General features: G+C 32.8%; 1 protein-coding gene across 1 annotated transcript in view; it reads right to left on the bottom strand.

Annotated features, from left to right (window-relative positions):
• The window catches only part of BANK1 (B cell scaffold protein with ankyrin repeats 1), a 315,422-nt gene that overhangs the window by 197,471 nt on the left and 92,568 nt on the right, over positions 1–25,383 (bottom strand). Inside the window, exon 6 of the mRNA XM_054485718.2 lies at positions 9,311–9,416. Within this exon, the coding sequence (XP_054341693.1) occupies positions 9,311–9,416 (106 nt within the window). The remainder of the gene's footprint in view (positions 1–9,310; positions 9,417–25,383) is intronic.

The raw sequence follows: 25,383 nt of genomic DNA, 5'->3' as shown, positions 1-25,383 counted from the left end.
GATGGGCCGGGCGCGGTGGCTCACGCCTGTAATCCCAGAACTCTGGGAGGCCGAGGTGGGCAGATCACGAGGTCAGGAAATCGAGACCGTCATGGCTAACACGGTGAAACCCTGTTTCTACCAAAAATACAAAAAATTAGCCGGGCATGTTGGCGGGCGCCTGTAGTCCCAGCTACTCAGGAGGCTGAAGCAGGAGAATGGTGTGAACCCAGGAGGCAGAGCTTGCAGTGAGCCGAGATTGCACCACTACACTCCAGCCTGGGCGACAGAGAGAGACTCCATTTCAAAAAAAAACCAAAAAAACAAAAAGTGTCTGGAGATAATGCAGCCAACTACTTCAGCTTTCAAGCCTTGTTTGCTTTTTATCATCTGCCTCTTGATACTGGTGTTCTCCCACTTTTTGAGTTTTTGAGTTCTTTGCCTAATCTGTTACTTTTTTTTGATGCATCTGCTATTCTATTCTTTGTATTTCACATGAACTTGTTCATAATTTGTCCTATAGCTTCTAGTCATACCTTTCCCAATATTTGTGCATCTTAACTCAGTCTTATTTATCTGACACAAACTCTGGAGATGCTTAAAATAGGGAAAGGGTATACAGCAAATGAAACTGAGGTTCACTACACTGGAAAATGAGCAAAAAAGCAGTCAATTGAAATTTTACATAGACCTGTTCTACATTTTATCTGGATAACTCTTTTTTCTCTCCACTCATTAACACTTTGCATTGTCTCAATCAGTCTGCATTCCCATCTGTTTTTAGATATTTTGTGCCTTTATACATTTGGGGTACATAATGAATCAGAATTATAATGCTTTATCTTCCCAGGCATTTGCTCTATAAATAATACCTATTGATACTGAGTTTCACAAGAAACCAATATATCTACATTATTTTCATGGCACAAAGAATTGGGAGTACCTAGATCCATGGGGGTACATTTCTAGCATTAATGGATGGTGTTGTGTATATCACAAGTTATTTTGTGGCTTTTTTTCATTTCTCTCTGGAGTAGGACATGACATGGTTGACAATTTTCTTCTCTCAGAAACTTTATCTTCAGTTAGCTTTTAAAAGACCTTCAGTGGCTGCTTCTTCTCAGTCTCTTTATAGAAATTTCTCTCCCAGGCCTCTAAATACAACAATGCGTAGGACTCAGACATTTGCCCTGCTCTGCCCTCTCTGAAGAATAATCTCATTCAGGCTATGGCTCTGAATATCACATATGAGCTCCTTCCTGGGTGTTTGACCTATATACTTAATACCAACCAATGTATTATCTTTTAATTAACATAGCCAAAGTAGAACTTTTGATCACACTGTCAAAACAGTGTCATCACACTGTCAAAACTATTCTTGCCATAGCACCTCTATTTCAGTTAACAGCATTGATATTTATTTTATTTATATTTTTATAAACATGTCTTTAGTTACACACAGACCCGTCCTCTCTTTTCTTCATCTGCAATCTATCAGTATGTACCACAATCCTTACTTTCAAAGAGCTACCAAGCTCAAGCAAATCTCTTCACCTCCACTGCTAACACCCAGGTGACAGCCACCTTCAAGCCTCTCCTGTCACTACTAAGACAGCCTCCCATCTGGTGTTCCTGCTTTCATTTTTACATACCATCACCTATTCTCTGCGTAACAGCAAGAGTAATATTTTGTCTTATGTAATTAGATGATATTAAGCGATGTGTAAAATCCTCACATGGCTTTTCATCACTTCCTAACTCTATCCTCTCACTTTATTTTTCTCATAACCCTTATCACTATTTACAATGGTCTTATTTTGTTGCTACTGTTTTATTACTCTGTTACTCTCAATGACTTAAATAAAAGTTTCATGAAGAAGAACTTTCCTATACAGGCTGCCTGTTTCTGGAGCAGCTAGAAGAGTGGCTCTTAGTTTGCACTTGTTACATAAATGAATGAATAAGATTGCCTAATAATCTTTCACATCAAGGTGTTTCTAATTGGGAGAAAATACTATGTCCACAGGCTTACCTTGTTAATCTATAATTACAGGGTCCTCTATTATTTCAGAATATGTGTTGTTATGGTAATGGAAATGGGCTGAGAGGGTATTATAAAGGTCATTGAAAAGTGGAGAATGGCTTACCATTCCTAAATGCTTATTCCTTAAAGCTGGACTCAGGATAGCACATTGCCTATGCTTTGCGGTGTTAGGTTGCATCCTGAGGCCAAAAGATTTCTTTGACTCTGTAAGAATGTCCTGTCTTCTCTATCTGTGCTCCTTATATACTCAGGCCAGAGGTAATACCTTGTCTGGGGAGTGATTCTAGGATGAAGAAGGCCAAATTCTCATCCTGGTATCAACCTTGTTGTTTAGTTTTCTTCCTTTTTTCTCTCCTTTCTTCTTTCCTTCCTGTTTTGTACTCACAGCCGCCAACCACAGTATGTTTGTAAGCATACCTTTTCAAACTTCACATCTGGGGAAATATAGAATCTTTGAAGAAACACTGTAAACGTGAATAACAATAGTATAATTTTGAAAAAATCTTTTTTTGGTTACTCAGGTAAAAAAAATTTGAAAGATTCAAACTAGCTGTTTTATTTTATATTATTTGATTCAAATTGAAGCATCAGTTCATAAAATTAGCTTGAGAATATGCTAAAATTATTATTGGCAAGAGATGTGAAAATTTGTACTTGTGGGTTGTATTAGCAAAAAAATGGAGTGGAAAAATCTATAATTTTACAGTCAATTTACATGCCAAATCTCCAATTTAATCACTAGAAGTTTTTATAATGTCTTATGTATACATCAATCCCTAATTTAGTGTATTTACTTAATGATGATGTGTTTGTTACTAATTTGAAATGAATTTACATAACTACATTTTTCCCTACCATCTATTACTTTTCATCCCAGAAAAAATACCCTTGCCCATTTTTTTTTCTTTTACATTGATTTCTTCACAGCTTCTGATTTTATTCTTAGGTGGTTTAAAATGCAAACAGAACAGGTCCCTAAAACTTCATGCTTCGCAAAATTCATATACTGGAAAAATATCTCAGAAAGATTTCTTATAAAATCTCCTCAGTGTTGATTTTATCTTTTCCTAATTTTCTTTTCAGAGAGTAGTAATTCCTCACTTGCTAAAAGTCTTCTTTCTCTGTAGACCCATGATACATTATATAATATTTGGTTCCATCCCACAAGTATCAAAGAAAGGGGTAGCCACCAATGATTTAAAAACATAATTTTTAAAGAAGATTTTTGATGTTAAAAAAAATCCTTAAGATAAATAGGAATAAATGTAACAAAGATTGTGAAAAGTTTTATAAAATACAATATTTTTTGAAAGATGCAAACAGATCCAAATAAAGTATCATGATTTTTTTTGCCAAATTAATTTATAATTTTATTTCAATTTTATAGAGTTTTTCATGGAAAAATGACATCCTGATCTTAAATACCAGAGGACAAATAAAGGAAGTGGAAAAAAAATCATTTAAAGAAAAAGTAGGGGCCAGCTCTAATACATACCAAGATTTACTATAAACTTTACTCATGTACTCACATAAAATATCGTATAAAAGACAAGCCACTAATTAAGTACACATTTGCAAATGTGAAAAACTGACAAATAGTTACTATTTAGAATAGGTAGTATTCTAAAAAGAAATACTAAGTATTCTAAAAGAAAAAGAAAAAAGCATTTTCAAACTTCAATAAGAAAATAATAAAAACTAATAGAAATAAATGAAGCCTATTAAATGGAAATTCACTAAGAAAAATCAAACTTCATAAACAGAAGATGCTCAACTATGTTTGTAATTAAAATATTATTTAGAGAGTGAGATTCTTAACAGCTGTCAGACTGGCAAAAATAAATAGCTTTACAATTCTTAACATAGAAGAGATGTTGAGCAATGTCACAATAATGCTAGTGAAATTGTTAATCAGTGCAAACAATTTTGACAGAAATTTGAAAATATCTAGCACTGTAGAATATGTACATATCTGTTTAGAACAGAAATTTCACTGACACATAGCTCCATCCCACAGGTATCAAGGAAAGGAGCAGCCACAAATAATTTAAAAATATAATTTTTTAAATAAGACTTTTGATGTTAACAAACTCATAACATAAAGAGGAATAAGTCTAACCAGGGTTTTCAAGGTAATTGTATCTGCTAAAAAATTATTAACATATGCATATGGTTTCCTTTGCAAGATTGTTCATTGCAGCATTACTTGCAATGATAAAAAATTGAAAAACAACACTAGTATTTATTAGTAGAACAGATACATATTGTGTGTAATCAACCAAAATAATCCTATAGAACATTTCAAATGATGACCTAGGTCTACATATACACATGTATAGATATAAAGAATTTATATGGATAAAAAATAATAAGTTGAAGGAAAAAGTATGATATAATTTACATAAAATTTACAAAATTGTACAACAATATATGTTAATCATGGAAACAAATACACATAGTGAAAGGATGAAGAACACAGGAATGATCGTCAAGAAATTTAATTAAAATAATGGTCAATTTTCAAGGTGTAGAATCACAGAGTGAAATAGAGAAATTCAACTAGATCTATAATGTTTTATTTCTTAAGAAAAAAGATCTGAAGCAAAGTGTTGAGATCTGACAAAGCTACAGGGTGTTCTTTATATTATTGTCTATATTTTTCTGCAAGTTTAAATTATTTAATTATATAAAAAAGACAATCCAATGGACAGTTAGTTCTCTTCCACTGAGTTAGCAAATGATCTATTTTCTGTGAACCTAAAGATATTACCAGTTCCAGACAAGTCTTAGAGCTACAGTTACCACCACACAATGTATTGAATATCCAGTTAATGCTCCATATTTCAAAGACGTATTTGGAGATAATATTCTGAGTTAATACTTTCACAATTCTGGGTGATCATCTGCTGCCCTCTTTCAGATTAAAATATTGCTACCAATTATAAATGAATATATGCTTTGACATGCTTTTCTATAAATTGGCATGGGTTCTACTGAACCAGTTCTTTCTAAGTGAAGGTAGATATTCTGGGAAAAAAACCTACTTTACTTTTTCCTAAGTTAATTGCCACTTACGATAACTGAACCGGCAACTGTAGCCCCTTTAAAAACAAGCATTTTTTTTGTATAAATTTATGAGGTACAAGTGCAATTTTGTTAAATGCGTAGATTGTAAAAAGTAAAAATAAAAACAAGCTAAACTATATTTTTTCCTGTCCATGACAGGAGATTCTCTGCATTATCCAGGCTTTGGAAGGGCTCTGAAAAGAAGTTATGAAAATTCTTGGATCTGCTGCAGTGAGATTTATGAGACTCTGCAGCAGGCTTGAAACTCAGAATAGGTGAGAACTGCAGAGGGGCTAAAGCAATTGTGTTTGCCTAAGTGTGCTGTTCTGCTTCACCATCACACCAAGTCATTTTTTTAATGACAACTCATAGCATGTGTGTTCATATATAAATTTACAACCAAAACAGAAGTTGCTTAAAATAATACTCATACTTGAAGTGATGCACTCTGATATTCTCTATTTGAGTACTGTATACATCAGCCCAAAATTGCCTATCATAATCTTTTATATTGACTTCACAGTTGCTGATGATTCACACACTAGAAAGTTGTTCATGAATTAGTTTTATGATTCGCGTGTTCAAAAGTCCTGTATTGCGTTAATATTTCAAGTTTATTTAGAAACTTGATAACATTCTACTGCCACAGAGAACTTCTTTGTATGGAAAATTCTTGTCAATGGAAAGCACTAATTTTAAATCAATAATGAAGCATTACAAGGTAAGAGAACATTAAAGCAGAATGTTATTTGTTATGTATTTTCCCTCTTATTTCCACCCACCCCTATAATGCAAGAAAACATGAGTGTATTGTCTAGAGAGGAATAAAAAATGACCTAGACCTATTGACGTGGAATGGTATTTTACTTATTATAAATGAAGTGGCAGGAAACTAAGCCCAGAATTTACCAAAATAACTCTAAATAGAGGATGCGGCGATAATAAGATTTTTTGGTTGATATAGCATTTCACTCCATTCTTTTAAAGAACCATAGGTATCTGCAGGTAATTCCATGACAAATCCTTAGGGCAGGTCAATCTCAATGTATACTTTCTCAATTCCTTATGATTATGTTCTCTCAGAGAGACTCAATTTCTCAATTTTCCATAGCTAACATATAGAGAAATAAATAATAACTGTTTAATAAATAAAATAGTTCACCAAATAAAGACCTGTCCTCAGGGATAGATACCTGGGGTAACACCTGATTCATGGTTTGCTGAATTTACCTCTCAGAATGCCTCTAGTAGGTTCTTCAGCAACCCACCATTTCTCTTTCCAATTCCCCTTGATTAATATATGTATAAAGGTAACTTAAACCCTATCAACTTGAACATTATGAAACACAGGTGCAAAGTCTTAAAGACTAGATATTCTGAAGCTGACATTAATCCAAGACTATTGGGTCGAGGAGGCAAGCAAAACCCTAGCTGAGTCATATTCATGTCTTTATTGCATATTCTTATTACATATATTATGTTGTTTTGTATTTTAATTAGAAATTAGAGCTTAATGTTATGGAGATTCTTTGGCTCTGTTATATAGAGGTTTTATAACATCTGTTATGCAATAATACCCAGCAATAATGCTTCTGAATGAGTTATCTGGATTATAGTAAACTTTCAATTTTTAGCTTTAAATTTTTTTTAATTTTGTAATTTTTTTCAGATACAAAATTATCATTAAATTGTAGTGATGGTTCAAAATTTTCATATACTACTATCTTTATAACCTTTGTTAAGAGAGGGTAATTTTTTTTTCTGTGTCAAAATTCAATATAAGGAAGAATTATTTTGCTGGTCTATAATACATTGAAGCAATTAGGGGTTAGTAAATTTGACTGCCCATTGAAATCACCTGGGAAACTGTAAAAACTACTGATGGCTGGGACCTACTCCCAGATTAATAAATTGGCATAGGGTATGGCTTGGGCATAGGATGTTTAAAAAGCTACACAGGTGATTGCAATATGCAGCCAAGTTTGAGAAAAATTGCTCTAAAGTCTTGGTACCTAGTGAGAGGTCTGAGGTGTAGCAGCATCAGCTTCACCTGGAAGCTTCTTAAAAGGCAAACACTTAGAATGTACCCCAGCCCTGCTGAACCAGATTCATATTTTCAGGGGCTCCGATATAACCCATCCAGAGTTCTCCATCTATAAAAATAAGGGGCCACAATTGTCTCAGCTTTTTTAGCTCTAAAATTCATATTCCACAACCTAAACAGTAAACCGAGAGGCAGTTTTAATCTTATCTGCAATTCTTTATGTATAAAAACAGGAGACCAAAACCATGCCATCTTCTCCATCTCCACAATTTTGATTCCAGAAATCTAAGCAAATATAATGCCGAGGAAATTTGTAAAATTGTGTCATAATTCCATCTTCACACCATTGTATGCACTTTCTCTTGCCTAGAATTCCCTTTTCCTTTCTCTGTCTTCATTGGTTCCCTAGCTTGAATGAAGGTTATGACTAGGATCAAATCACTCAAGACAAACGATTACAGGAGATGAGGAGATGGGTCAATTACCAAAGCCATGAGGTGAGGAGTGGTTTGTGGAACAAAAGTTCCTAATTAAGACTTTCGAAATAATTTCCAAATAGAACTAACCTGTTACCTAGCCTGCTTTTTATTCAATTAAGTATACATTGGAACATCATTCAAGCCAGCAAATACATTACAATAACATTAATTTCTGATAGTTGTATTAATAGATGCACCAAAATTTACATAATCAATTATCTATCTTTGGAAGATTATTTTCATTCTTTTGGCAACTATAATTATTTAAGACCTAGGTAAAATCCCACTTCCTTTTTGAAGCACACCTTGAAAAATAATGTACCCTTTATCTAAAATTCTATTGTTAATATAATCACTACCACCAAGTTTATCTCATTGATTCTTTCTATCAATACATGTATATTATTTGTTTTTCCAATTAAATTATGTGTCATATGTAAAGAATCATATGTTCCTTTTCTATTCTCATCTAGTATTTAATTTTGTAAGTGAATTACATATTGTTGAAATGTATATTGGAAACAAAAATAAAATGTCGCTAATTTCACAAGACTACTTATTCACAGTTAGCACACCACTGGCTTTTCTTCCTAACGGAACCTCACCATTATGCAGCTTCTCACATATCTAGGTGAATCACAAGCAGTTGTGCCTTAGGATTCCTACTCTTTTCTTATTGCTGTCTTGAAGCCTTCCAGGCTGATGACAAAACTGCTTTAAATAGCACAGAAACTCTACAGAAAATAAAAAACCCTGCTCATTAATTTTTAATATGTAAACATTAGACTTCTCATATTCTTTAGCTTCATGTCTGTCATATTCACCATTACATCTCTACTTTAGTGTTTCACACATAGCAGGCATATAAATGAATTATAAACAGTATGTCAACAAACTACGCAGGAACAAAAAAAATTCTAAAATATACTACTGACCTCACGATGACATCTGGAAATATAATTTTTCATGTATATCTCCTACATATACTTTTCTTGATATTTGTATTTTTTAACCACATATATAATACACAGTTGTAGAAAATACAGATTCAATGAGGTGAAACAAGATGTAATATTTGAAATTGCACAACCCAAACATAACTACTGTGAACATCAATTTATATATATAAACTTATCTGTCCAGACCATCAATTTATATATATAAACTTATATGCTGTTAAATGTACATGTACTTTTTTAAACAGATGATCACACTCTCTCTCTGCTACCTAGCCTGCTTTTTATTCACTTAAGTATACACCAAAACATCACCCCGGCAAGCATAAATTTATAATAATATTAATTTCTGGTGGTTGCATTAATAGATGTATGAAAATATGTATAATCAATTACTTCTCTTTGTAAAGTATTTCCACTTTTTGATTATTATAAACAATGATATGATGAATAATTTCTATCATAAATGAAGTTGCCCAAACATTTCCTTAGAGTAAAAGTCAAGAAGTAAGCTTTTTAATTGCAAAAGTTATGTGCATTTTTAAGGCCTGAGATAAAAAAAATTACCAAACAAACATTCAGAAGTTTGTACTAATGTATCCTTTCACCAGGAGTCAGGAGTTGTCTAAATCATCTCATCAGCAGTGCAGCTACCTATATTTTTGGTTATAACATTTATTAAAGAGTTACATAGAATGGAATGTGATAAAAAGAATAATTGATGCGGCTGGAAAATACTCACATTTATTTTGAGAGCAAATTTCAGTTTGAAGAGATGGGAACTCATAATATGGTATCTCATGTTTGAATATGGATGTAAGGACACCATCAAGTTCTTCAATGCTATTCTGTTTTCAAGTGAAAAAGAAAATTTTCACTAGGTTAATTATTTAGATAGAAACTCATTTTAGGGCAATTTAACAAAAATTTATTAACTGGAGTAAACAATGGCTAATCTTTAGTAATACTGATAACTTTTTAGAAAGAATAAATCAAAACATAAGGGCCTTGCCTAAAAACCAATTACTAAGATAACAGAAAAATGGATTCAAGAAATAAAAGTCTCTGCTTTTGGATAAGAAACTATAACTTTGCTCAAATATAAATTTTAAAAGAGAATTACAATAGGTCAAGGTTAACCATGAAATTTGTTTCAATAATAAATTTTGGTAAAAATATATTTTGCAGTTTAATAAATGAAATGATAAAACGATGAGTCTTTTTCTTCAGCTTAAGGATCAGAAGTGAAATGGTCTTAAATTATATTATTGCTGTGTCTAAGTGAGGGAAAATATTTATCTTGGCCTTTCTTTTCCCCTGCAGATACAGAGTAACTATATTCTACTCTATTTCTCTAACCTAAGCATCTTGGGAGGAGCCATCCAGTATTCAAGTGTTCTACTGCCCATGATATAACCTGTTACAAAGACCAGTATTCTTTTCAAGTTGTGTTATGTCATGCTATGACTGGGACGAAATTGCTCAAGACACAGGTGATTATAGCTAAGGAGGTGGGCCAATCAACAAAGTCATGGGATGAGGAGGGAACTGTGGAACAAAAGTTTCTAATTAAGAGTTTTGAAAGGATTTCCAAAAATAAAACTATAAATATTGTCAAGACATAGTCACAAATTAAATAACTGTACTGAAAAAAAAAGATATTTTTGTTCATTTATTTCTTAGTTTTTCAGAATTCTGGGTGCAAGTAATAAAGTGGTTTAGGTCTCCCTGGATTTCTTGAAAGTCGTGCTAAGAAGTGTAAAGAAGGAATGAAAAATCGTTTTCTCAACTTGTAGCTATGTAACGCATAACAAAACCCAGCATTCATAAGCATCTAGTAAACACCACAGACTCTTAGCTCTTAGCTCTGGATTATATTTTTTTAAAAAAGAAGGGAAAATGTGACAACAAGCTCTGCCTTCCAAAAATTCAGTAGTGTAATCACATATGGGCAATGAAGAGTCCCAGGTACCATGTTGAAAGTCACTATGAGTTAGGTGTAGTGTGGGCAAAAGGAAACTGCCTCAATTGCGTGAAGAAAGAACTGGCCAGGAAAGGATTTATGGAAGACATGCTCCAAATTGAGATGACCATACACACAAGGAGCATTCTAGACTAAACAAACAAATTGCATATAGGCATGTAGGTATCATATGCATGGCCTGGTTAAGGACTCTAGGTACTTCCATAAGAAAAAGAAGAATGAGAGATAAAAAGGAAGTGGGCATTTCACATAAGGCCTTGAACACCTGATAAGTTTGCAATTCATTTTGTATGCAATGAGTAATTGTTTCAGGCCTATAATGCTTAATGTGGAAACATTTATAATGTGAAATAAATTAAACTTATTTAGGTTTTAGCATAATTATGATTGTTTATGTAGTTGAGTATTTATATTCAGTGGAACCTATCCTATAAATGAAGATGACACAATTTTATATTAGTTGTTATTACTGTTTTAATCTCTTCAGGAAGCCTTTGAAAGGAGAAGTGGGGCAAAAAATTATTGGTACTATGTTGTCACTTTATACTAAAGCTAAAAAAAGTGTTTTAGTGATACAAACTGATGAAAGAAATTTTAAATATATGAAAATCATAACATTAGTTTGCAAATTTTCTTTAAAATTTGTGTCAATGGCCATGACAGTTCTGCATAGCATATTATTCTGCATAGCCATTGACATTTTTACATGAGGAGATCCATCGCTATTTCTTTTTAAAAATATACAAAATCTAGTGGGTAGAGATTGGTGTGGCATAGAGTTATTACACTCACGTATAAGTTAGGCATAAAATAGCTTCTGGAATTCCTTCCAGATCTGAGATTCTAAAACACAGATAAGAATTCAAAACAGCAAGAATTCCCACTAGGAATATGAAAACTACCATTTCTCATGGAGGGTACCACAGCACTTTAACAAGAGAAATGCTATAGATAATATAGTTAAATTTTAAAAATAAAGTAGCAATGTATTCAGAATGAGAATAAAAGGTCACCACACAGACAAAGACAATTAATTAGGAAAGAATATGGATAACTCTTAATATTCCAGCCCATCATAGTTAGTTGAATCTAACCACTTCTATCTTAATTTAATAATCATACTCCTAGTATTGTGCTTGCATATAAATAAGTGGTATGTAACACAAAACAAAGATGTGAAAAATCACAGAAATGGCTATGAAAAATAATTCCAAGATTTCTCCTTAGAAGACAACCTAACCAAAAATATCTGACTGGAGTAGTTATGCTCCTTTTAAAATTATGTTTCAAAGACACAATATGCATCCTTTCTAAACATTGGCATTGAAATTTTAAAATGACATAAATTAGAATTTTTCTCTTCTTATAATAAATTGTGCAACCCAAAGAACACTTGCTGAAGTTGATACAATTGTACCAATCTTTCAAAAAGATTGAAATAAAATAGTATAAAGTTTGCTCATCAAAAAATCACATTTATCCTAAGACTTTAGCTAATGTACTTGATGTGAAATTAAGAATAGAACAAAATGATGAAATTATATTAGTGTTATTATTTTGTTATTGAACAAATTAAATACATATCCATAATATATACATATATATACATATACCTGCATACATGCATCTGTATTTATTGAGAATATTGGAAAAAGAAAACAGAAAACAGACTGAGAAATGAAATAACCAGAAGGCTGGTTAAAAAGCAATGCTTTATGTTTATGAAGAAAGTGTTAGACTACTCCCAAGAAAATTTTTTTAGTTCCAGATGAGGGAATAAGGGATTGATGAATGTAACTTAAAAATCATTTGCATATGTATTTATAAATCACAACGCTATTTGAATCTGAAAGTGTTATATAAATTTACACTTATTTCTGATAAACAACTTTATTATTATGACTATTTCTTCCTAACTAGAAAATATAAATATAATAAAGATATAAATTATATTTTAAATAATATTCAGAATTATGGAATTTACTTCTGGAAAGATGTAGTAATCCTACTTTCCTTTTTCCTCTCCCTAAATACAAATAAAATGTCCAACTTTCAGTAGAAAATCACTTTTTATATGAAGCACCTGGACGATCGCAAATTGATTGTAAAGAAAAAACCAATAAAAATGCCAACACCAAGAGCACAAAGATGTTAGAATTATCTGTCAAAGGTTTGAAAACAGCTCTGGTAAAAAACGTAGTTCAGCAAGCAATTATAATCATGCTTGAAACAAATAAAAAATAGAAAGCTTTATCAGGAAAACAGAAATTCTCAGCAAATAAATAGAAGATACAAAGAAGAACCAACTAGAATTTTTAGAACTGAAAATACAGTAATCAAAATTATACCTCACTGGGTAGGCTTAACAGTGACATGAAGAGAACAGAGGAAACAATCAATGAACTTGAAGACAGAACAATAAAAATTACTCAATCTGAACAGCAGGAAGAAAATATACTGAAAGAAATAAGCAGTTTCAAGCACTTTTAAGACTATAACAAAAGATTGAACATTCTTATGATCAGAGTCCCAGGAAGAGATGAGAAACAGGGTGGGGATGAAAAAGTACACAAGGAAATAATTTCTAGAAACTTCCTGAATTTGGCAAGAGGCATAAACCTATAGACGGAGCAATCTGTGAAAAGCAAAAACAGGATAAACCCCTCCAATTCCATGCCAAGACTAATCATAAAACTTCTGGAAACTAAATACAAAGAAAAGATTTTGAAAAAAGTGAAAAATAAATAAAACTATATCTATACAGTAAAAACAATTAGATTGCTAGAAGCAGCTATGAAGGACAGAAAGAAGCGGCAAAATATTTGTCAAGTGTAAAAGAAAAGAACTATCAACCCAGAATCTTATGCCCAGCAAAAAATACCCTTCAGGACTGAAGAGAAAATCAAAGCATTTCTGATAAAGAAAAACTAAGGGAATCTGTTATCAGCAGATGTGGCCTAAAATAATGGAGAAAGAAAAGTTCTCTAAACCATAAGCATATAATGAAAGAAGACCTTTTGGCACATCAGAGAGCAAGAACACAGTAAGCAAAAGTATAGGTAAGTATGATAGGCTTTCCTTCTTCTCTTGAGTTTTCTAACTCATACTTGACAGTTAAGGTATAACACTGTCTTATGTGTTCTAAATGTATGTAGTCAAAATATCTAAGACATTTATATTATAAATGGGGGATGGGTAAAGAGAAGTCAAAGGAGGTAGGATTTTTATACTTCACTCAAACTGGTAAAATGAAGACAGTGCCAGACTATAAGTTTTGTATATATAATGTAATACCTACATCAACAACTAAAAAATTTGTGCAAATAGGTGCATTTAAAATACCAGAGATACATCAAAGTGAATTTCTTTAAAAAAAAAATAACACACAGGAAAGCAAGAAAAAAAAACAGAAATGAAAACAGAGAAAATTAAAAACAAAAATATAGAGCGGATTTAAAAATATGATTTAACTATATTTTCTCTTTATAATAATAAATATAAAATTTATTTTTAATAATAAATAAAATTAGCGTTTTTATAATAAAATTATAAATACTTTAATAATATTTATAATAAGTAAAATTAGCAGGTTGAAAGTAGAATAAAACAGATATAGCATGCAAAAATTACAAAGGAAAGCAAAAATGGCTATATTAATATCAATAAAATAGACATCAGAGCAAAAAAATTTACAGGAGACAGAAAGGGACATTATATGATAGTCAATCCATCAAGAGGACATAGTAATCCTGAATACGTATGCACCAAAAAACAAAACTTCAAAAAATGTGAAGGAAAAGTGGACAGAACTGAAAGGAGAAACAGACAACTCCACAATGACAGTGATGACTTAAACATCTCTCTTTCTACAATTGGTAGACAGAAAATCAGGAAAAAATAAAAAAATTCAAACACACCATCATCCCAGTGATCTAACCACTCAGCATCAATCCACATACATAGACTACTCCATCCAGTAACAGCAGAATACATTCTTTCCAAGGATTTGAGAAACTTATACCAAGATAGATCATATCCTGAGGCATAAAACAAATATTAACAAATTTAGAATAATTTAAATCATACAGTGTCTTTTCTGACCGCATGGAATCAAACTAGAAATCCATAACAGAAAGATCATAGGAAAGTGTCCAAACATTAAGAAACCAAACAACAATGCTACTAAGTAATCTGTGGGTCAAAAAGAAACTCTGAACAGAATTTTAAAAATACATTAAACTGAATGAAAGCGAAATACAACATATCAAAATTTTTGGAACACAGCTAAAGGAGGACTGAGAAAACTTTATAATACATTGGAAAAGAGAGAAAGTCTCAAATCAATTATCTAGGTTCCTACTTCAAGAATTCAGAAAAAGAACATAACAAACTCAAAGCAAGCAGAACAAGAGAACAGTAAGTATAACAGCAGAACTCAAAATTGAAAGTATGAAAACAACGAAGAAAAAGTATAGTAACAAGTAATTCTTTTAAAAGATCAATACAATTGACAAACTTCTAGCAAGACTTACAAAGAAAAATAGGGAGAAAATGCAGATTACAAATATCACAAATGAAACAAAAGATATCAATACAAACCCTGCAGACATCAAAAGAATAAAAGGGAGTATATGAACAATTCTACATACATGAGTTTGATGATCTATATGAAATGAACCAAGTCCTTGAAAAACACAAACTACCATAACACACAGTCCCTTTCTATATAGCCTACAACTATATATGAATGTACAATTATCTAAAAAATAAGTTTAATTAAATACTAACAATCCCCCCAAATATTTATTACACAAAACTGAATTCCTTGAGATAGATAGATATTTATATAAAAGCACCCCTTCGAAGTTGGATTTCACTCCTCTCTTTGATAAGGGGTGTGAACACTGAGCAAAATGGCATCGAGAGGCTGTCTTTGAAAGCATTTTAGGGCAGTATTACATAATGTAAATAGCTGGGAAGTATTTCAGATCACTGGAGTGCTGTAAAAGGATATATGTTATAGGAATAAGCATGCAATGAACAGATTCAAACAGTTTAACTAATAGTAATAACTACCACATGTGGAGCACTGCTAATGTGCTAGGCTCTATATAATCTATCTCTAACTTTTATAACATCCTGCAAGGTAGATTTTTCTAAATGTCTACTTTTATAGAGGTGATAATCATGATACAAAAAATTCAGTAACACCCAAATTGGCAGAGCTAATAAGTGGTAAATAAAGATTCTAACTTAGATCTTTACATTCTAAACACACTAAATTTAATCCTACATTCTAATCGTGGAGAGAAGAATAAAATCTGAAATAGTATTTAAGTAAAGAATAAATTATGCTCCCATGGCTTCAAGATCACCACTGCAGTTCCCAACATTATACTGATGTTTAGCCAGAAAGAGGGAGGAAAGTGATGTGTGTGGGAGGTGGGGGTACTGGGAGAGGGGGCTACAGCCAACCATATCTATTCTTTTTCTCTGTTTAATCAGAAAAGCAAAAGTTTCAAAGATGTCCCCTTGTGTCTCGTTGTTGAAAACTCTCTCACGTGATATGTCTAACTGCAAGGTTAGTTAAAAATGTGGGAATCTGGTCTTTCTAGCTTCCATAAATGGAGGTAGGCCAAGAAGTATCTAAAAGGAAAGTCAACGGTTGAGCTGAAAACAGCCTTGCTCTTCTTATAACTAATTGCTGTGCTTGTTTAAGTTTCACTAGTAAAAGAAAGGTCATCTCGTTTGTTCCTCTGTTCTTAAATGTGTGCCATGAAAGAGAGCCAAAACAGCCATTTAAAGTGAAATTTGATAAATAGTTTACATATCTTTAAAAAAATCTTACTGCAGCTTGTAAAGAAAATGATAGAAAAAAAAGAGCAAAGCAAATGTTTTCTAGGGTTATGCAAAGATTTTTTTTAAACGTTATACGTGCTCAGCTCAAAGCAGTTAATTTAAAATAATAATGTAAATGTATAAATCTAAAGAGGTATTTTCTTTTATCAACTTAATTTTCTGTTTTGAATGAATCATTTCTTTGAATTGCAATATCTGTGACTATAAATACAAAAACAAATATATAAAACAATGCAAATGATTTTATATGTATTATTGATTAGGTTTTCATATAGTTGTAGAATCTCTTTAAATACTTGCAAGTGGTATTATAACATGAAGAAAATATGTTTTGAGATTCAAGGAATCTGCATTTAAATGCCTGCTCCAGGACTCATTAGCTATGAATCTCAAAAATAATTAACTGACAGAATTTTTTAGAAGTTCAAATGTAAATATTAAATGTAATCTTGTAAATGTAGATATGCAAAATTTCCAGTAAAAATTCTATTTTCTCTAAATACTATTATGTGAACTCTTAGATACAAAAACTCATGAAATGTAATCATGATATAAGAAGCACATGTAAGTCTAGCAATAAGGAGATGTGACCCTCCAAACTGGCTTTTCCACTGACAAAACACACAGTTTGTTTATTATTTCTAAATTCTTAAATTAACACGTAACTTTTAAATTAGTTAGAATGTAGATTTTGCTATTGCAATGCAGAGACCCAAAGTGATAGTGGCTTAAAAAAGAAAGAAACCCTGGATTTAGGCATTCAAGCCCTTTCTGTCTAGAGTTTCACTGTTACATATCATCTTCATGGTACAAGAAGGTTCATCCATCACTTCCTTGTTGGAATTCAAACCAGTCAAAAGAAAAAGCCAGTGAGGGAGAGAGCATGACTCCACCTGTCTTTTAAGGACATGCTCATAAATTTGTACATATTGCTTCCACTACCATGCCATGCCATTGGGCAACACTTAGTCATATGGCTACACCTAGCTTCAAGGGAGGAAATGCAATATTTCCATGTGCTCAGATGAACGTTATGTTACGCTGTAAGAAAGGAAAAAAAAGTATTGGGGAATGACTAGCATCCCCATCAATCATGCAAAATCCATGAACATCATAATTTATGTAAAGACAATTTGATAAAAGTTTTCTTAATACACTTCTGGAGTAATGACTGAAGCTTGATTGTGCTGAGTTTTTCAACATGCCCCCCTCCCCCGCCAATATATTGTTAATTCCTAATGTCAAAAGGTCTCAAAGTTTTAACTTGACCAAACTTGAACAGACCCGTTAATGGAGATACTTAATGACATTCACAATGTAAGAGACAAATCAAAGTGTTTCTATTGTAGGCATTAAATAAATCAAAAGAACCATGCCCTTTCTTACCTTTGCCTCTTTTTAGTAACCATTTTGTAACAACATACTGTTAAATATAAGAAGTTTTAAAACAAATATAGCAATACCATACTCAAAACAATGTCTCTCAAAAATGCTTTCTATAAATGATGCCATGATTTATTGAAAACATTTCAGAAATTTCTTTTTTAGTTTGTTTTGGGAGCTAGGTTCCAAGTTATGCAACAGAATCCATCTTGTTTATATTCATTTGATTATTTCCTTTCTGGCCCTTGCCTTCTTTGCCTTGCTGTTTCTGCTTCAGCCAGTAGTCCCACTGCCTCCTCAAAAAGGGGCTGTGCCTGTGCTAGTGGCAACTGGAACAAAGGGCTCTAATAAGTGGATCACCTGAAACTGGGTGGGAAACTTAATGTATAAAATTATTTCACCTCCTATTTGCCCAACAAAATATTTATTGAGCAGCCACGTGTCTTACAGTACCCTTGGTCCTGGAGATAAAACAGAGAACTAAATACAGCCTTGTAATGCATAAGAATATTTTGGTCAATGACAGACCTCATATACAACAGTGGTCCCAAATTATAATAGAGCTGCCTATGGATGCACTTTTAAAAAATATTTTATATTACATTTTAATTGTATTTTCTATGTTTAGATATGTTCAGATATGCAACTACTTCCTATTGTGTTATAGTTGCCTACACTATTCAGTATATTAACGTTCTATACACATTTATGGTCTAGGAGCAACAGGCTATACTAGGCCTAGGTGTGTAGCAGGCTATACTCCTAGCCTAGGTTTGGATAAGTACACTGAGTGATGTTTGCACATGGTGATGTTTGCACAATGATGAAATTGCTTAACAATGCATTTCTCAGAACATGTTCCCATTGTTAGCCAATGCACAACTGTAGATAGTATCTTTGCCCTTATTGACTGTGGTAATGAAAGGCAGGCATTAATTTGAGACATGTCACACACATAGATGTCAAATTAGAACGTGATCAGTTTTACAAAGAGATATACAGGGAGTTGTATAAGATGAGGGAAGGATTCACTGAGGAAGAGATACTAGAATAAAGAATTTAGAGGAACAATTAGAATTAACTAGGTGAAAATAGTGAGAATAAAGGGGGAACTGGAAAAGTGCTTCAGTTAGATAGAGGAGCACATGCAAAGTTCCCTGTAGTAGACTGCATGGCATGGTCCGGGAAATAAGCAGACAAGTGTGCCTGGAATGCACAGGGAGAGGTAGAAAAGTGAGATTAAACGCGAGAGAAGGAGAAGGGACAGTCTCTGCAGGGCTACATGGCTCATGTCAAATATTTTAATTCACCCCAAAATTGGAATTCATTGAAATGTTGGAGCAGAATTACATGCTGAGAACTTTCTTTTTAAAAGAACCTCCCAGGCTGGGTGCGGTGGCTCACGCCTGTAATCCTAGCACTTTGGGAAGCCGAGGCCGGTGGATCACCTGAGGTCAGGCATTCCAGACTAGCCTGCCAACATGGCGAAACCCCGTCTCTATTAAAAATACAAAAATTTGCCGGGCGTGGAGGCAGGCGCCTGTAACCCCAGCTACTCGGGAGGCTGAGGCAGGAGAATCGCTTGAACCAGAAGGGGAGAGGGCGCAGAGGTTGCAGTGAGCCCAGATCGCGCCACTGCACTCCAGCCTGAGTGACAAGAGTGAAACTCCGTCTCAGAAAAAACAAAACAAAACAAAACAAAACAAACAAACAAACAAAAACCTCCCAGACTATGAATTTGAGATAGTAGGAGGTGTGCAAGAACGTATGGTGGAGGACCAATAAGGAGGCTATTATAGTAGTTTAGGCAAAAGAAAAATCGATGGACTAAAGTGTTAGAACTGTTGAGATATGAAGAGAGGTGACCAATATTTAGTAAGTAACTTTGATATGTATTAGTATGAATTGAATTTGTAGAGTAAGTATGTAAGAAGATATTAAGGAGACTCTTATATTTGCGGTTTTTAAACTGGACTGATGAAGATGCATTTCCTCAGTTAGAGAGCACTGAAAAAATGGGGTTTAAAGGGAAACCACGTTTGAAATATATCTTAAGAATTAATGAGATAACATGCAGAGGGAATATTTATCAAGGAATAAAGGTCTAAGAATCAAAACTTGATCAGTTAGGAACTTTATTTTATAGGTCACAGAATGAAGAAACTACAAAGAATATTGAGAAGGAAGCACCACGGAAGTGAGAGGAAAACCAGGAAAAGATGGCTCATGGAAGAGAAGAAAACAAAAAAAAAATTGAATCAGGACAATAATCAGTCAATGGTGTTAATTGCTGCTGAAAACTCAAGTTAAATTCACACAAAAAACGTCCATTGGATTTATTAGGAAAGACTTGAGCATAATTGATGTACACTCGTTTGTGTTTTGCTACCTAAGGTACCAAGGTTAACAAAATTAAATGGCTGAAGTTACATTTTCCTTTTCAAATACTTCTTTTACTTATTTCCCATGTCTTGATTTGGTTTACTGTAAAAGCATAATTTAAGAATTCCAAAGAGAGTTTAGAGTTTCCAAATTATATATCTACTTTATTTCTTTATCTTATTATTGATACTGTACTATAACTGTTATTAGTACGGAGGCCCACAAGATTGCATGGTGACTTTTAGAAAATACAAGCAAGCATATTTTTGGCACGGGAATTTTTCAGTCTTCTAATTTCCAAAGAGTTATTGATGATTTGAGGTTTGTTCCTATCAGAAGCAGATCGTCTAATTTTCTCTAATTATCTCATTATGGAATAGTAGTCATAAACAAACGTTATTAACTGTGTTTGACTTGTGCTTTGTTTTTCTGGATTGTTTTAAAACGTTTCTGCTGGTAAAAGACATGAACCCTCTAAAAAAGCAGGTAGTAAAACCAGAGCCTTCCCTTGAATGGGGTTGGTTACAGGCAGCACTCACATTAGCACACAGTCATCCTCTGCATGGGTGATCGAAGCCAACCTCAGCCAATGACACAGGGCCACATAAGAAGCATGAAGATGCTTTAGTTTGGGATAAATAAAAAATGAAGAGTATTTATTGCCACTGAGTGATAAGAAACTATAAATTAATAAGTCATTAGTGAAATATATTCTTAACAGTAGCTAAATATAAGTTATAACATATGGGGGCAATAACTATGAAAATAGACTAAGATGGCTTATAAGATTTAAAAAATTATAGAGAATCAATAGTAAGGTTGTATTAATGGCTAAGTAATTGTACTCAGAAGTACATATTGTCTTCTCACAACAGCTAGTATATCTGCTGTTAAAGTTAACCAATTTATTATTTTTAATAAATGCATAAGTGTACTAAGTGGTGTATGCTTCTGTTTAGTTCAATGATTTGTAACTGAAGTGAATATAATCATTAAATCTGAACTACCCAAATTTGGAATTATTTTCCTTTGACTATTATTACAGGTGGAAACGCAGCACAAAAGAAATGTCACTTATGTTACCAGTAAATACAAGCTTCAATAGATATGCGTTATTCTTATTGATCCATTCTAATAAGGGACACAAATAATATGAAAAAGTGGATCCAGAAGTAAATCTCCAAATTGCATTTTATTGACTGTTCTTTCTCCACTCATCTCAAACCTTCCATCAGGAATATGGAACAAGTAATAAAAGTGATGGAAGATACATAGAACTTGAATGATTTGCTTCTTCTTTGGATGGACAGCTAAGAAAAAATGCAAATAAAAGTGAAATAAAGCATACACAGAGTGCCCATATATTTGTAAGTTGATCTTCCAGAATACAGAGTGGTTGTAATTCCCAATCTAAGAATTTTTTTGGCACAGAATTATGGAATACTTGAGTTGAAAGTGATCTTGGTGATAATATATTCTAGCATCTTCATTGTACACATAAGGACATTCCTTTAGCCCTAAGGAAACAGAGCTTCCATGAAGTATGTGACTGTTGATTTAGTAAAAGAATCTAACTCTTGCTCCTGCCTCATTCAGAACTAATGCACCTATGCCATGCAGCCACTTTCCATTAAAGGAAAAACAATATGCAGTCTTTTGAAAGAGTGGTACTATCTCAGGCCTTTTTGAATAGCAAATATTTCCTTAAAGGTAGGACTTGAATTGTATGCTGTTAAAAGACAGTAAAGAAATGTATTAACATGGTGTATTACTAAGGTAGAAAATGAAGAAAAGTGTACAGAATAAGTTCTTAATTTTTCTAGTACCTGACACTTCTTAGAGTTCAACACTTTCTTAAGCATCAGATCATTTATTCAATTTCATAAATAAAAAACAAAGTATTTTAAGAGGGCAGCTTTCATTTCACTTTCTATCTTTTTTTGTTTTGTTTTTTAAATTTTAAATTTTGATTTCTGTGGGTACATATTAGGTATATATATTTATGGGGGACATGAGATGTTTTGATACAGGTATACAATGTGTAATTATCACATCGTGTAAAATGGGGTATCCATCCCCTCAAGCATTTATCCTTTGTGTTACAAACAATCCAATGACACTTTTTTAGTTACTTTAAAATGTACAACGAAATTACTATTGACTATAATCACTCTGTTGTGTTATCAAATATTAGGTCTTATTCATTCTTCTTTTTTTGGGACCCATTAACCATCCCCACCTCCCCCACCCAAACCCCCACTAAGCATTCCAGCCTTCTACTCTCTAGCTCCATGAGTTCAATTGCTTTGACTATTAAATCAACACATATAAATGAGAACATGCGATGTTTGTCTTTCTGTGCCTGATTTAATTCACTAAGCATACTGTCCTCCAGTTCTATCCATGTTGTTGCAAATGAGAGGATCTCATTCTATTTTGTGGCTGAATAGTACTCCCTTGTGTATAAATATGACATTTGCTTTATCCATTCATTTGTTGACGGACACTTAGGTTGCTTCCAAATTTTGGGTATTTTGAACAGTGCTGCAACAAACATGGGAGTGCAGATATCTCTTTGATATACTGATTTCCTTTCTTTTGGGTATATACCCAGCAGTGGGATTACTGGATCACATGGTGGCTTGACTTTTAGTTTCTTAAGGAACCTCCAAACTATTCTCTATAGTGGTTGTACTAATTTACCTTCCAACAAACAGTTTTCTCCACATCCTCACCAGCATTTGTTATTGTCTGTCTTTTGGAATATAAGCTATTTTAACTGGGGTGAGACGATATCTCATGGTAGTTTTGATTTGCACTTCTCTAATGATTAATGATGTTAAGCACCTTTTTGTAGGCCTATTTGCCATTTGTATGTCTTCTTTTGAGAAATGTCTATTTAGATTTTTTGCCCTTGTTTTTTTAAACTGGATTACTAGATTTTTTTTTCCATAGAGTTGTTTGAGCTCCTTATATATCCTGGTTATTAATCCCTTGTTAGATAGGTAGTTTGCAAATATTTTCTCCCATTCTGTGAGTAGTCTCTTCACCTTGCTGATTGTTTCCTTTGCTGTGCAGAAACCTTTTAACTCAATATTATCATATTTGTCCGTTTTTGCTTTGGTTGCCTGTGCTTGTCGGATATTTGTCAAAAAATTTTTGCCCAAACCAATGTCCTGGAGAGTTGTTCCAATGGTTTCTTTCAATAGTTTCAGAGTATGAGGTCTTAGATTTAAGTCTCTAATCCATTTGGATTTGATTTTTGTATGCAGTGAGAAATATGGGTCTAGTTTCACTCTTCCAATATGGATATGCAATTTTCCCAGCACTATTCATTGAACAGAGTGTCTTTTCCCCACTGTGTGTTCTTGACACCTTTGTCGAAAATGTGTTCACTGTAGGTGTTTGGATTTGTTTATGAGTTCTCTATTTTGTTGCTTTGGTCTATGTACCTGTTTTAATGCCAATATCATGCTGTTTTTGTTACTATAGCTCTGTAGTATATTTGAAGTTAGGCAATGTTATTCATCCAATTTCTTTTGCTTAGAGTTGCTTTGGCTATTCTGAGTCTTTCATGGTTTCATATAAACTTTAGGATAGTTTTTTTTTTTCTATTTCTGTAAAGAATGTGATTGGTATTTTGATAGAGATTGCATTGAATCTGTAGATTGCTTTGTGTAGTATGGACATACCAACATAGGTTCTTCCAATCCATGAGCATGAACTATCTTTTTATTTTTTCATCTCTTCATTTTATTTCATCAGTGTTTTATAGTTTTAATTATAGATATCTTTCACTTTTTTGGTTAATTCCTAGGTACTTAATTTTATTTGTGGCTACAGTAAATGGGACAATTTTTTATTTCTTGTTCAGATTGTTCACTCTTGGCATACAGAAATATCATTTTTTTGTATGCTGATTTTATATCCTGCAACTTTACTGAATTTGTTTATCAGTTCTAATAGTTTTTGGTGAAGTCTTTAGTTTTTTTCCAAATATAAGATTATTTCATCTGCAAACAAGGATAATTTGACTTCTTCCTTTCTAGTTTGGATGCCCTTTATTTCTTTTCTCTTATTGCTCTAGCTACGACTTTCAGTACTATGTTGAATAACAATGGTGAAAGTGGGCATCTTTGTCATCTTCCAGATCTTAGAGAAAAGTATTTGAGTTTTTACCCATTCAGTATGATAGTAGCTGTAGGTTTGTCATACATGGCTTTTCTATGTCAAGGTATGTTCCTTCTATCCCCAGTTTTTGGAGGGTCTTTACCATGAAAGGATGTTGAATTTTACCAAATACTTTTTCAGCATCAATTGAAATGATCATATGGTTTTTGTCCTTCATTCTGTCGATATGATGTATCACATTGGTTTATTTGCATATTTTGAACCATCCTTACATCCCAAGAATAAATCCCATTTAGTCATGATGAATGATCTTTCTAATGTATTGCTGAATTCAGTTTGCTAGTATTTTGTTGAGGATTTTTGAATCAATATTCATCAAAGATATTGGCCTGTAGTTTTTTTTTTGATGTGTGTTTGTCTGTAATACAGGGCTCGTAGAATTAGTTTGGAAGTGTTCCTTCCTCCTCTATTTTTCAGAATAATTTGATTAGGATTAGTATTGAACCTTCTTTAAGTGTTTGGTATAATTCAGCTGTGAAGCCATTGAGTCACAAGCTTTTCTTTACTGAGACTTTTTAGGCTTCAATTTAGTTACTTGTTATTGGTCTGTTAAGGTTCTGGTTTTCTTCATGGTTCAGTCTTGGTAGTTTGTATGTATCTAGGACTTTGTGCATTTCTTCTAGACTTTCCACTTTGTTGGTATGTAGTTGCTCACAGTAGCCACTAATGATCTTTTGAATTTCTAGGTATTGGTTGTAATGTCTTATTTTTCACCTCTGATTTTATTTATTAGTATCTTCTCTCTTTACTGTTAGCTAGTTTTGCTAAAGGTTTGTCAATTTTACTTAACTTCTCAGAAGAAAACTTGTTTCATTGATCTTTTGTATTGTTTTATTCATTTCAATTTTCATTTATTTCTGCTCTGATCTTTATTATTTCTTTTCTTCTACTAATTTTGGGTTTGGTTTGTTCTTGCTTTTCTAGTTCTTTAAGATGTATTGGTACATTGTTTATTTTACGTTTTTCTTTTCTTTTTTTTTGACATAGGCACTTATAGATATAAACTTCCCTCTTAG

This window comes from Pongo pygmaeus, chromosome 3 (assembly GCF_028885625.2).
Source record: "Pongo pygmaeus isolate AG05252 chromosome 3, NHGRI_mPonPyg2-v2.0_pri, whole genome shotgun sequence".
Classification (NCBI taxonomy): domain Eukaryota; kingdom Metazoa; phylum Chordata; class Mammalia; order Primates; family Hominidae; genus Pongo; species Pongo pygmaeus.
Note: the sequence above shows the minus strand (reverse complement) of the source record. Positions and strands in the feature narration are given on the sequence as shown.